The 14,290-nt window shown below is 34.7% G+C and overlaps 2 protein-coding genes across 2 annotated transcripts; one reads left to right on the forward strand and one right to left on the reverse strand.

The window, feature by feature from the left end:
- Positions 1 to 49: 49 nt before the first annotated feature.
- LOC136233970 (uncharacterized protein ycf23-like) lies at positions 50 to 2,072 on the reverse strand. The gene is made up of 9 exons (XM_066023708.1): positions 1,795 to 2,072; positions 1,649 to 1,714; positions 1,499 to 1,573; positions 1,358 to 1,420; positions 1,214 to 1,273; positions 799 to 888; positions 607 to 714; positions 412 to 534; positions 50 to 322 (listed from the first exon to the last, which is right to left on the reverse strand). The coding sequence occupies exons 1-9, from the start codon at positions 1,987 to 1,989 to the stop codon at positions 191 to 193; spliced, it is 912 nt and encodes a 303-aa protein (XP_065879780.1). The 5' UTR covers positions 1,990 to 2,072; the 3' UTR covers positions 50 to 190.
- Positions 2,073 to 3,663: 1,591 nt separating this feature from the next.
- LOC136233169 (cation/H(+) antiporter 15-like) lies at positions 3,664 to 8,547 on the forward strand. Its single transcript, XM_066022772.1, has 3 exons — positions 3,664 to 3,984; positions 5,509 to 6,486; positions 7,086 to 8,547. The coding sequence occupies exons 1-3, from the start codon at positions 3,751 to 3,753 to the stop codon at positions 8,424 to 8,426; spliced, it is 2,553 nt and encodes an 850-aa protein (XP_065878844.1). The 5' UTR covers positions 3,664 to 3,750; the 3' UTR covers positions 8,427 to 8,547.
- Positions 8,548 to 14,290: the final 5,743 nt, after the last annotated feature.

Raw genomic sequence — 14,290 nt, forward strand, 5'->3', positions numbered from 1 at the left:
ATAAATTCTCATGTAAATTCAACTGCATCTAGGGTCATTACAATGCAGATTGGACATATAAATTTGCAAATTTCAATTTACCTTAACCAAATTATCTGTTTGTAACAGAGCAGGAATTGTATGATTAGTGACTATTATTGATGATATTATCATGGGTTGGAGTATAAAAATAAGACACTCTAACTCTACATTACAATGCCAAAGTTGTGGATTGAGGTGTTGGAATCCTATCAGCTGATATGCCAATTGAATCTGCAATTCTTCTAACTTCTGCAATCATTGCAACCACATCATTTAGTCTGTTAACTGCTGATCCCACACCCTGCGGCTCGAAACAGAGGCTAATGTTAATAGCTGTCTTAGTCTTAGAATAAAATGATTGCAGGTAAAGATGGTGTATTGATTGCTTACCACACCAGAAGCCCCTGCTGTAATTGCCATTGGTGATGTTACTGCACTGAGTCCGGATGAACACATCACCGGAATCTTGACTTCCTTTGATATTGAATAAGCTGCAGCTAATGTTGGTGTTGCCTACAATCACAGAATCATTTGAGACTATCATAGTGTATCAGTCGCTTTGAATTTCAAAGTTTCGATTTTTACCTTCTCGATCAAACCAAGAACACCGGATTTAGAAGGGTTAGAACATTTTCCACCTTCAGTTTGTATAATGTCAGCACCTTCCAGTTCCAAAAGCTCTGCAAGCTTAACCTGTTTGTAAAAAAAAAAAAAAAAGAACAGATACCTCATGTTATTTATGAATCGATTTTTAATATAGTAATGCAAAATTGGTACCTGGTCTGGAAGACTTAGGGTGTGAGGCACAGTGACTGATAGCGTCACGTATGGAAGGATTCTCTTAGTCTCCTTGGTAAGATTTAATATCTGCACAAATTACCTGTAAATGTAAGGTTTTTTTTTTTTTTTCCCCTGTTTGGTTACGATTTAAAGTCTAAGGTCAAGTTTAATAATTAACTTAATCACTTAAATTAAAATATTAAATATTATTTAGTATATCCGATAACTGTTACTATTCAATGAAATTAAAAATCACGGTGAAAATATTTAACGTTAAATCTTATCAATTAATATTTTTATATTTAGTAGCAATTATATTATTTAAATTTAAAATTTCTCCATCTACCGTATTAAATAATGTTCAAAATTGAAACCGTTCAAGATAAATTTTACCAAGGTTATTTAAAGGTACCTGCTCAGGAGAGAAAGTCAATCCTTGGTCATAAAATGAATCATAGTTCCCAATTTCAACCTGCATCTTATCTGATTCTGTAAGTAAAATGGAATGGGATTTAAAGAGTTATAGGTGAGAAATGAAGTATGCAATCAAACAAACCATCATAGCTCCTGCTTCAACAGCAGCTGGAAATGCTGCCGGATCCACAGAAGAAACACAGACCTGCAAATAAAAGAAGCTTAGCAAGCAGTTGATACTTACAGTAGAGCAGAGAAATCAAAGTGAAGAAGAATATATTACCGGAAGAGAAGTTAATGTGGTGGCAAGCTTCACTAATTCAGGGTCACAAGCTATATCCACATGAGTTGCTCCTCCCTTTGAAAAAGATAGATTCAGATTCAGAAAATGAAATTAAGGAAGTAATGTGAATTGTCTACTACTGCTACGTACCTTGTCTGCTGCGATAACAACTGAAGCAACATTGTCTCTGTTAAAATTCTGCAAACCTGAGATGATCTGTGTATGTAGCAGCACATAAAATTGAATATGCAATTAAAGCAAGTGCACAAATCAAAGGAAAAAGATAGAAAGAAGACCTTGAGAGCTCTTCTTTCATGGAAGTACTTTAAGACTGTTTCTTTGGAATCTGAGAGAAGAGCTCTAGTACTGAAACTAGCTCTTCTTCTTCTTCTTCTTCCCTCAAGGGGTTTGGAAGGAGCAAAAAGGTTAGTGTTCGGGTTGAAAAGAGTATGAGATGAGGATGAAATTGGGGTGAAGATTGAAGAATTCATTCTCCAAATTGGGGCTCAGCAAAAACAGGTTTGGAGGGAAGAGATAATAAAATAAAAAGCTAAGCTAATCCTTCAACAAAAGATATTCTTTTCCAGATCTATCTGGGCTGTAAGGCCTCACTTTTTTTTTCTAGAACTCAGTCCCATGGATTGAGCTTAAATAGATATATCTAAGAATAGATCTAACCTGGCTTGGATCCATTGACAAGCTCGAGCCTAATTCGGTCCGATCCGCCCCTTCTATTATATACATTTCATATATATGTTTTTCTTACCTTGGTTTGATTTTTTTATTATTTTGATATAAAATTATTTTTATTGAATTAATAAATAACTTTTTAATTTATTATATTTATAATTTAATTTTAATTTTATTAAATTTTTAATATAATATATATTAATTCGACGAGCTGAGTTGGGTTTGAAAATTAGTTTTCCTATTTTGGTCCTGTCGATGTAAATATAATGCGGATTGGACTTGGACAAAATAGTTTAATGTAAAATTCAATTAGACCAAGTCTAAATATAGTAAGGTCCAACTCATAAACATGTCTACTTTCTTCTTAATGAAGAGAGCTATACTTTTAATTTTTTTTTTTTAAAAAACATTATAATTTTCTTGAATTGGGATCATTAAAAAAAAAAGAACATTAGCATTCACAATAGGTTGATTTCATTTTTCTTTTAATTCTGCTAGATTAAATTGCAGCCTAATTTGATTTGTTTTGAGTTATTGATTAATTTTCACCCTAAACTTGATTTACAAACATGATAATTTTGGGGTAAAATAAACTCTATACACACAACTTGATTTTCTATCAAATTAGCCCAAAAGCGAGAGATATTAATATATCATTTAATGGTCTTTCATACATGCCATTTTAGATTGAGTTTGATAAAAAAAAAAAAAAGCAAATTATTACATAATATCAGTTTTTTTAAAAGAAAATTAATTTTTTTTATTCTAGGTTTAAGTTTTAAATTATGATATTTTCTCTTTTCCAAAATCAGGAACGGATCTAAAAGGATTGAAAGAGAGTTTGTTCGCCGAAAAACTCTATATCTGTATATAAATTTTTAATTTTTTAGCATTCACATAGACATTAAGGTGCATGTGATCAATACCCTTGTTAGTTAATCTTGGATCTATATTACTTATAATCACTCTCCTTAGTAGATATGTATCAATTGAGCGATAACTTAAATTTGGTACGTGTTTGGTTCAATTTTTGGAAATTTTTTTTTATCTCTTAATTCGAAATAGGATATAAAAAGTGTTTGATAATAATTGAAAACAATCATTTTTAGCTGTAAAATCAACTAATATCTACAATTTATCAGTAATAGAAAACAACAAACAACTGAATTAAACGGGTTCATAAAATCGATATTCTAAAATAACTATACTTATTAATTTTTAATTTTACGGAACATTTTAGATTTCTGATTTGAAGTAAAATAAGCAAATGGACAGTCAAACTTGAATAAGTTAATTAATTGGAAAAGAGTGTTATAAATAAAAATGGCAGTAAACACTTGGCATAAAAAAGAAAAAAGAAAACAGCCTCCAACTTCAACGGATTACCATGGAATTTGAAGCTACCATCTAAAAGGCCAAAATGGTTCCCTTTCCCAATGTTGTAAATGTCATTCTCGTTTTGATACTTTCTTGCCCGGAATTAGCTTTATCGGCCGCCGCCACCAGCCGGAACCAATTACGGCCGGCGCTGGGAGGTGGAGGAACGGTGGATAAAGTTAGAAATGGACATAAACGGCCCTCAAAATTACTATCATACACATAGACCAGAGAATGTATCTTTTCATTGTTATGTTGTGAATATAACGGCGGAACATGCTTATTGGCAAGATGAAAATCCCTTAAGCCAAGCTCTTCCTCTCCTTGTATGGCAGCTTGCCTGTGTTATCTTGATCAATCGCATTGTCTTCTACCTTCTCAAACCTTTCAATGTTCCTCGAATCGTCACCGATATTCTGGTACGCTCTTTTTTTCTCAAATTCCGCCGCAGAATCTCATGTCATATCCACTAAAGATTATGAATTGGGTGAAACTATACAGACAAAAACTATGCATTTAACGATTAATTCTTTTGTCGCTAATTCTATTTTAGAGATACATTTTGTGAAAACTTAAAAGGAAAAATATCAAATGAACAAAATTTAAATCGAAGTAATCGCACAACTTCTCCACATTTGATCCTAGCACTTGTCAAAAAATTTCATTTCAAAATATATACTTATTGTGGTTGAACAATACCTTTTAACACATCATATATGGTTAGAATGAATATTTAATTTTTTTTTCATTAGTTAGGCTTAGGATCATTCTCGTATACCATGGTGCATGTTGTTTGTCAATAATATTGTGTTGGTTGATGAGACGAAAGAAGGCGTGGAGAGGAAGTTGGAACTACAGATATAAACTTTGGAATCTAGAGGCTTTAAGTTGAGCTGAAGTAAAACGGAATATTTGGAGTGTAATTTAGCGGCAATAGGAGTATGGAGGCAGGGACAATCACCCTGGATGAGAGGGTTGTCCAGGGCTCGGATTGCTTCCGTTATTTAGGGTCTATTATTCAAACGGATGGAGAAGTGGATGGAGATGTTGCTCATAGGATTAAATCTGGTTGGTCGAAGTGGAAGAGTACTACGTGTTTCCTTTGTGATCCCGTCATGCCTAATAGATTGATGGAAAAATTATACAATACGACAATTAGACATGCATTGTTGTATGGTACGGAGTGTTGGACAGTGAAACATTGTCACATTCATAAGATGTCGGGGGCGGAGATGCGTATGTTGAGATGAATGTGTAGTCATACGAGAAAGGATCGGGTGAGTAATGAAATAATTAGGACAAAAGTAGGGGTTACATCTATTAAGAATAAAATGAGGGAAACCTGACTAAGGTGGATTGGCTATATAAGACGAAGAACGCTAAATGCACCGATTAAGAGGACTGGAGAGTGACAAAAGGATGCAATGGTGAGGGGTAGAGGAAGACCTAAGCAAACTTAAGAGGAGGTGATTGAGAGTGATATGAGTTTATTGGTGATTGAGGAAAATATGGTAGTGGATAGGACGGATTGGAAGGAGAGAATTTATGTCGCTGACATGATTTGATTTCACGGTTTCTTAAGCCGGTTCATGTTAGTCGACCCCGAATCATTTCAGGACTAAGACTTTGTTGTTTGTTGTTGTTTAGGTTTGGGATCATTCTAAAATTTTCAGTAAAATGTTTCAAAATGAATTTGGAGAACCAATTTAAGCTATTACACTTTTAAATTATGTTTGTTTTGCTACGAATTACAGGGATGGAGAGACATGGAGTTACAAAGGGGCACTCAACCCTGTTTAGTTTTTGTTAAATGGATTTAGTATTACTGGCGATATCTGGGACAAATTTGTCCGTCGCTGATGTTTTGTCGTAAAATAAATGTATTGTTGGAGCAGTCCTTTATATAATGGTTATGTGAATGAATGAAGAATGTTTTGGTGCAGGCTGGTATATTGACAGGGCCATCAGTATTAGGCAGAACTCGTTCCTTCGCAGTGATATTTCCGATGAGAAGCATAACGATGGTAGAAACTACTGCATACTGGGCACTGACTTGCCATCTATTCTTAACTGGTTTAGAAATGGACTTAGGTTCCCTTGCCCGAATAAGCAAAAGTACGATCCGTTTCGCCATCATCATCGCTTTCCTCCCCTTCATACTAGGCATTTGCCTCTACTTCATGTTTGTACATCTCGCAACAAATGCTGCTCATGGAGACAACGGTTTCATCTTCTGGGCTGTGACTCTTTCCGTGACAAGCTACCCTCTGGTTGCCCGAATTCTAGCACAACAGAAGTTGTTACACACTGATTTCGGAAGATTAGCACTTTCGATTTCGATTGTGAATGAATTGATAACATGGATTCTCCTTACAATACTAATTCCAGCTCAAATTGGTGTGTTGAACGTAATCTACGCAGTTGCAGCAACAGCTGGTTATGCAGCTGTTTCTGTTGTTGCAGTTAGGCCTTGTCTAAGATATTTAATAAGGAAGACCTTTAAAGTAAACAAACAGACAGAATACTATCATTGTTCGTTTTTGGTTGGAGTTTCTTTCTTTGCTTTGATTAGTGATATGTTGGGGACTAATGCAATAGTTGGAGCATTCTTGTTTGGGCTTATAATGCCTGATAGAGCACTTGCTACTGTACTTTTGGAGAAATTTGACGACTTTATTGGTTCTTATTTGATGCCTTTGTTCTATACTGCTATGGGGAAAAGACTCGACATTTGGTCAGTCAAAAATTGGCCTGTCTCCTTGTTCATGATACTTATATGCTGTCTTGTAAAGGTTGCTAGTGTTTCTGTGGCTTCACATTTCTACAAGATGTCCCATAAAGACAGTTTTGCTCTTGGTGTTCTTACAAGTACCAAAGGCATCTTGGCTGTCATTGTCCTCAACATGGGATTTGACAAATCGGTAACTTCTCCCTAAACTCCTTAACTCTTTAAATGCTCAAATTGGTTTGAAAAGTTCAACAGCAAGATAATGCAAATTTGAACCCAGATAATGCAATTTTTAACTTAAATTGGGAATCAAAAAAGATGTATACCCTTCATTTGCTGGGGGTGCAATCAACACCCACAAATGAAGGTAGAGGGGAGGGCAAGAGCGAAACCACCCCTTAAGAGGTGGTTTCTGACAGCATGGGTTCACCGATGCTCCAATGTCTTTGCCTCTCTGTAAAAATCTTATTATATAAGTACTGTTATTTGGCTTCAAAATTGTTGGATGTGCTATTATTTATACCTAAATTGATTCAGGTTGATAGATAAGATACAAATTTATCTCTATAATTATTAGAGGATAGTGGATTCAGCATCCATGGTAGAAACAATGCAATCTTAAACTTAACTGTAGATTTAAGCTTGCATTATATTCTAGATAGAGGTTAAATCCGCTCTCCTCCAATAACTACGGGAATAAATCTAGAGCCCAGGAAAACATTAACATCAAATTTGGATCTTGAATTTATGTAATTCTTTCTGATTATATTTGTAAAATTGAAATGGTTGCAGTACTTGGATAGTGATGATTATGTGGTAATGGTGATAAGCACAGTGGTGATGACCGCAGTAGTGCCGTCGATTATATCATCAATTTACAACCCAAACAAACGTCTCAGCAATTACAAGCTAAGGACAATTCAGAACATCAGACTCGGAAGAGAATTCCGAATTCTCACTTGCTTACAGAGTTCAGCAAACGCCTTAGGCACCATCAATCTCTTAGACTCTTCCAATGCCTCTAAAGGTTCGCCTCTCTGTGTTTTCGCCCTCCACCTTGTCGAGCTCACCGGCCGTGCCTCCGCTTCACTTATAGTCCACACCCCTGGCACTTCCACCAACCGCAAAACCTGCAACTTTTCTGAACAGATCGTCAATTTGTTCGAGACTTACTCCAATCTTCAGGATTATGTAGCTGCTCAACCTTTAACCGCATTGTCGCCGTTTTCCACAATGCACGAAGATATTTGCAGCGTCGCCGAAGATAAACACGTGTCTCTGTTGATCCTTCCGTTCCACAAATTGCCGACTCGGGACGGGAATTTAGAGGAAGAAGGTAGCAGCTCATTTCGAGGTGTAAATCTCCACGTTTTAAACGATGCTCCTTGCTCCGTCGCAATCTTCGTAGATAGAGGATATGGAGCTACCGGAGAATCAAATCTGGAAATGCGAAAACTTATCATGATCTTCCTCGGAGGCCCCGATGATCGCGAAGCATTAGCGTATGCGTGGAGGATGGGGGCGGGGCACGGTATTTGTTTAGAGGTTTTGAGATTTGTGGTCGGAGATGCGGTGGAAGTTGAAGCAGATCAAAGCCCTATCGATGAAAATTCATCGGAAATCGCGCTGGAATTAATCGATCGACAAAGAAGTTTGGATGATGAGTTTATAAACCATTTCAGGCTGAAATGTGCCGGAATTGAGACGATTAATTACGAAGAAAGAGTGGCGAGAGACGATGAAGAACTAATATCAACATTAAAAGAACTGAATCATGCGTATGATCTTTATATAGTGGGAAAAGGAGCAGGGATGAAATCGCCATTAACGTCTGGATTGATGGATTGGTGTGAATATCCAGAATTGGGGGCTTTAGGGGATTTATTGACAACGTCGACCTTTGTAGAGGGTTCAGTTTTGGTGATTCAACAATATACTGGATTTGGGGATGAATTTGTTAATAATGAAACAGATATGGAGGATATTATATCTGAAGATGGAACAGGAAGACCGGATTACTCACCGGAGTGGCGATCGAATTCCTGCAAAATAGTAGGAGGTAAGGAGACGGATCCATTAGCTACTATGCAAAAATCTAATGATCGTTTTGTTCATAGTGATGACAATGTGTAAAAGATACAATCAAATTAAGGTTTTGATTAGTTTTCATTTTATTTTTCCTTTGCAAATACACAATATTTGTGTAAGTGTAACTGATACAGTTTAATTTTTGTTTCCTACGTGATTAATGAAGATTTACAGCAGCTAGTTAGGAATTATAGAATATTATCTTCAACTTTGGTTTTTCATTTTTATTTTCATTTTCGTCTTAAAAGTTGTTTATGCGATAAAATCTTCAAATCTTTAGATTTCCTTAATCATCCCAATCAATCTTATTTGAAAATTGGTTTCGCTTAATCATCCATTACATCATTTACTACTTAGTCAAATTATCAGAATTAATCAAACAATTTCCACAACATATCTTTTTTATTATTTCTTTCCATTAAAACACATGAGTACAAATTTTCAAAATTGCATTAAAATTCAAAGTCTAAAAACTTAACTAACTAAGAGCATCTCCAACAGGTTCTTAAATTGGCTCTTAAGTTAAAATTTGAGAAGTGAGAATGAAAATTCATCTCCAACAGCCTCTTAGTGGTTCCTCAAATCACTAAGAGCTTCTCTATCCTCTCTATTAATAGAGAGTCTCTCTCCACCTCTTAGTGCATCCTAACTTCATTTTTTATTAATAATTTATTATTGATGTGTCTCTCTCCTCACACTATTGGTAATGTAACAATAAAGAATAATCTTAATAATAAAATAATAAATAAGGAGTTAATATAAAGAGCATTGTTGGAGATGATATATCTTAGTCACTCTTAAATCACTAAGAGTCAATTATTTATATTATTTTTAGAGAGCTCACTAAGAGTCTCTTGGAGATGCTCTAACTAAAGAAACAAAAAGAAAAAAAAAATCCATTCTTTCCTCGCCATATCCACAATAGAAAATCTCGTTATTTTTTTTTGTTTTGATAGAATTAGAGAAATCTGGGATTTGATATTTCTGGGTTTTGGAAAGAATTGCAGAAATCTGGACTTTTTTAAAGAATTGCAGAAATCTGGAGAATCTCATGTCACATTTTAGATAAAAAATATCCCCAAATATAGAAATTAATAAAATTTCTATAATTTGGAGTCTCCCGGTTAATCACAATTGTGATGAGAACACTTACGTCTTTTATTTGGATAAATTTTGTGATATAAGCATTGATTTGAAGCTGACCTTATTCGGGGAAGGATTGTACCACATCATGATGTCAAATGGGGAGGCCCTTAAAAATGTAAGAATTGCAATCTGGGTTTTGATAGAATCGCAATCTGTGGTTTCGAAGTCCGGGTTTGATAGAATTGCAATCTAGGTTTTGAAATCTGGGTTTTGATAGAATTGCAATCTAGGTTTTGATATTGGAGAGTCTTATATCACCTTTTAAATATAAATAAAAACTATCCCCAAAATATAAAAATTAATAACATTACTATAATTTGAAGTCTCTTGATTAATCACAACGTGACATACACATTAACGTCTTTTATTTGGATAATTGAATTTTGGTAGAAATGACCTATTATAGAATCTTCTGATTAATCACAACGTGACGTACACACTGGTGTCTTTTATTTGGATATTTTTTTTTGAAAGAAACGACCTGTTATAGAATCTCTTGATTAATCACAATGTGACGTACACACTGACATCTCTTATTAGGATAATTTTTTTTGAAATAAACAACCTGTTAATAAATAATAGGATTTGCATTCTAAAAAATTACATCCTTAAGCCAACCAATTAGTATCTTTTTCGTTGCCTTTTTTTTTATCATCGATGTCTTCAACCATTTTCCCCTGGCTTCCTCTGCTTCCAAACTGCTAATCATTTCATTGTGGCGCTCAGTAAGCTCGTGAATCCTCATATTCTGATGAGCTTCAACCAAACGGTCAATGTTTCCATTTGGAAGTCCTAGAAAATGGTTGGTTATGGACTCTGGGTTTGTACCACATCATGATGCCAAATGGGGAGACCCTGTTATAGAATCTCCTGATTAATCACAACGTGACGTATACACTGGTGTCTTTTATTTGGATAATGTTTTTTTTGAAAGAAACGACCTGTTATAGAATCTCTTGATTAATCACAACGTGGCGTACATATTGATGTCTTTTATTTGGATAATTTTTCTTGAAATAAATGACATGTTATTAAATAATAGTATTTGCATCCTTAAAAATTACATCATTAAGCCAACCAATTTGTCTCTTTTCCTCTGCCTTTGTTTTTCATCATTGCTGTCTTAAACTATTTTCCCTTGGCTTCACTTTTTGTTTGAAGGTAAGCCCTTCAAGTTGGAGTGATAGGTTACCTAGGTGGGGTTACCGGCCAGTTATAAAGCAGGATTATTAGCAGGAAGTAAAATCCCGTGATCAAGCATAGTTTGTGAAAGTGGGATCTTTTTTTCCCACTTTAGCTCAATTGCATCGTGAACCTTCTTTGCTTTGCTCAATCGCTTTCCTTAGGCACATGTCTTCAAGTCTTGTAGAGGAACTAGACACTTGATGAAGAGGAGCGGAGATGGAATGAAAGAAGCAACGAGAGAGCCTAATTCCCTCCTGACCGAGTAGTTGCATGTTCCATTGGCCTTTAAACCATTAGATTAGTGGGACTACGGCTGGCTCTTTCTCCTCAATCGATGGAAATTCCATTCGTAACATCTTTGGCAACCTTTCTTTCACAGGTGGCATAATTGAAATCGAGACCATAACACAGTGCCAACTAAAGCGTCCTACTCTACCGCAATAAGGACTTAAGCGATCGAAGTGACCTAACCTGGCTTCATCTAGAAGGTTGGAATCTTTCGGGTCTATCCGCTCTTCAATACCTTTGCCTCAACTGGGATTTCGAACCGGTACCAAAAAGTGATTCTCTTCTTACATGATCGAATGAGAAAGGCGGACTATAGGCAATCGTTCTTAACGAGTGGAAATGGTGCTTTTTCTCTCCTCTGATGATGATTTGAAAAGAGTCAGAACAATTTCCTCGTGCAAAACAGCAATCTATGTGTCTTTGCTCATCATCCTTTTTTACCTTTATCAGTGAGGGTAAGCGGGCATACTTGATTTCCCTTCTTCCAGGATCAAATGCGAAAATGAAACCTCCCTTTCGGTCCTATTTTATTTACCCACCTTTGGAAGTTAAGCACTGTATTATTCACTGATTAAGCTTTTGAATCCTCATATTCCGATGAGCTTCGACTAGAGGGTCAGTATATTCATTTGGGAGTCCTAGAAAATGGTTGGCTATGGACTCCAACGAAGGAAAGCCAAAGGAGAAAGGCTTACTCTGCTTCTAAACTGCTAATCATTTCATTGTGGCGCTCAGTAAGCTCGTGAATCCTCATATTCTGATGAGCTTCAACCAAACGGTCAATATTTCCATTTGGAAGTCCTAGAAAACGGTTGGTTATGGACTCTGGGTTTGTACCACATCATGATGCCAAATGGGGATACCCTGTTATAGAATCTCTTGAGTAATCACAACGTGATGTATACACTGATGTCTTTTATTTGGATAATTTTTTTTGAAAGAAACGACCTGTTATAGAATCTCTTGATTAATCACAACGTGACGTACACATTGATGTCTTTTATTTGGATAATTTTTCTTGAAATAAATGACCTGTTATTAAATAATAGGATTTGCATCCTTAAAAATTACATCATTAAGCCAACTAATTTGTCTCTTTTCCTCTGCCTTTGTTTTTCATCATTGTTGTCTTAAACTATTTTCCCTTGGCTTCCTTTGCATCTAGACTGCTAATCATTTCATCGTGGCGCTGATTAAGCTCTTGAATCCTCATATTCCGATGAGCTTCAACTAGAGGGTCAGTATATTCATTTGGGAGTCCTAGAAAATGGTTGGCTATGGACTCCAACGAAGGAAAGCCAAAGGAGAAAGGCTTACCAGTCGGTGAAAATGCCAAGAAACCAATCTTAGCACCGCTTAACGTGAAGAGTTCACTTAAGCTTTTGTAAATTCTAGATTTTCTTTTGGAGAAGCCTTTTAGCCTCTACTTGCCTTCTCTGGTCGCCATAGACAATTGCAATCTCCGCATTTTGACAGGTCGAAGGAGTGGACCTTTTAAATAAAAACTCTAACTTTTCTTTTCCCCAAATATAGAAAATAATTACATTTCTATAATTTGTGAGAGTCTTCTAGTTTATTCGAGATGGATTAACTGATTTTGGACTAATTAGAACGTGACGTATCGATGATGATATTGACGTGTTATATCTTGAATGGTTCGAGATCTGTTGGTATTAAGAGCATTATAGAATATTTTTATTAAAGATAAGTATTAATAAATTTCGATGAGAGTGCATAAATTTAGTTTCCAATCAAAATTTGGATCCCAAACAATTCATTATGACACCGTTCTTACTATTCACTTGGTCTTCATTAGGTCTCTAAATTTAAAACGTTTTATTTAGTTAAATCTGCCTTTTTAAATTTTACCGTTTCATTAAATATGAATTTCAAATTTCATGCTTTCAATCTTTAAACAAAAAAGAATATGTTTGTCAATCTTGTAATGTGCTAACTCATTTAACAAGGAGATCTTGATATGATTTGTTTTTGCTTTAATGGATAAGGTTCTTATAAAAATAAAGTAAATTAATAAATAGCTAAAAACAGTATAATTTTTCAGTTTTTTGAAAACATATATTTTCTAAAAATTAATATAAGATTTAATAAAAATATGTAATATTATTACAATAAAATGAATAAGGGAACTGTCAATTTATATTGTAAATAATATTGGATATATTTGTATATAGTTAATATGTATATATTTTAATTAATCTAATTAAGATTTGATTTATTCTATATTTTCAATAGAAAATTAAACTAATTTGGAATTAAATTTAATTTAATCGAAAATTGAATTTTTTTTTTCTCATGTCCTATAGTGTCGCTCCCCTAATAGGATATTAGATATTTTAGTTGTTAATTAGTCTTAATTAAATTGCTAGGACAATATTGGATATTATCTCATTTAATTAAAAACTAAGTAATTATAATTTAAATAATAATAAGGTTGTTATTTAATTTCAATTAAGTTATGAAAAATACAAATAGAAAAGGTTTAGAAATGTTAACCTAGTGGTAACTTATTTATTGTTTTCCTAACCTAAAGAAAATAAGACACATACTCCTAGTCAATGAGGGTTCCATTGCTCCTATGAGTTACTTGAGGGGTGCTAACTTTCCTACTCACTTACTTTATATGGACGCCGTTTTGGTGTTTATAAGGCTACCATGTCAAATATGAGATCCATCAGGGATGTTTTTGCTTTATATGATGCTCTTTCGAGGCAACTTATCAGTTGGGAAATATTGGGAGTTTGCTTCAGCCATATATTTCTTATAGGATGGTCTAAACACTGATTAGAGTGGTGGATATTCGGTTGTCTGTTGTCCTATTTAATTATTAGTCCCCTATTCTTTGGTGTTCGGAGAAGCTCTTTTCTTCAACAACTTGTAGATAAAATTATGGCTAAATTCACTTATTAGAAAGGTTCCTCGTTATCAATGGCTGGTCGTTTTACTTTGATTACCTCAGTTCTCACAAGCTCTTTTGTATACTCGTTCATCATTTATAAATGGCTTTCTGATCTTTAAAAAAGAATTGCAGCGGGGCTTGCAAAATTTTCTTTGGACCTATCGTATTTTGACTCTCAAGCTTATAATAGTTCATTGGTTTTTGATAGCCCCTGCTTCCCTTCTTTCCACGCCATATCCATAATAGACAATCTGTGTTTTTTTTTATAGAATTTGAGAAATCTGAGTTTTGGAAAGAATTGCAGAAATCTGAGTTTTTAAAATAAATGCAGAAATCTGAAGAGTCTCATGTCACCTTTTAAATAAAAAATATC

Source organism: Euphorbia lathyris, chromosome 6, assembly GCF_963576675.1.
Source record: "Euphorbia lathyris chromosome 6, ddEupLath1.1, whole genome shotgun sequence".
Lineage (NCBI taxonomy): Eukaryota > Viridiplantae > Streptophyta > Magnoliopsida > Malpighiales > Euphorbiaceae > Euphorbia > Euphorbia lathyris.

Excerpts from the sequence above, each read along its gene's own strand:
- LOC136233970 (XM_066023708.1), bottom strand. The coding sequence starts at position 1,989 with ATGAATTCTTCAATCTTCACCCCAATTTCATCCTCATCTCATACTCTT. Across the intron at positions 1,715-1,794 it reads ATGAAAGAAGAGCTCTCAAG|ATCATCTCAGGTTTGCAGAA; the intron begins GTCTTCTTTCTA and ends CTACATACACAG. Across the intron at positions 1,574-1,648 it reads TTGTTATCGCAGCAGACAAG|GGAGGAGCAACTCATGTGGA; the intron begins GTACGTAGCAGT and ends TCTTTTTCAAAG.
- LOC136233169 (XM_066022772.1), top strand. The coding sequence starts at position 3,751 with ATGGACATAAACGGCCCTCAAAATTACTATCATACACATAGACCAGAG. Across the intron at positions 3,985-5,508 it reads GAATCGTCACCGATATTCTG|GCTGGTATATTGACAGGGCC; the intron begins GTACGCTCTTTT and ends GTTTTGGTGCAG. Across the intron at positions 6,487-7,085 it reads ACATGGGATTTGACAAATCG|TACTTGGATAGTGATGATTA; the intron begins GTAACTTCTCCC and ends AAATGGTTGCAG.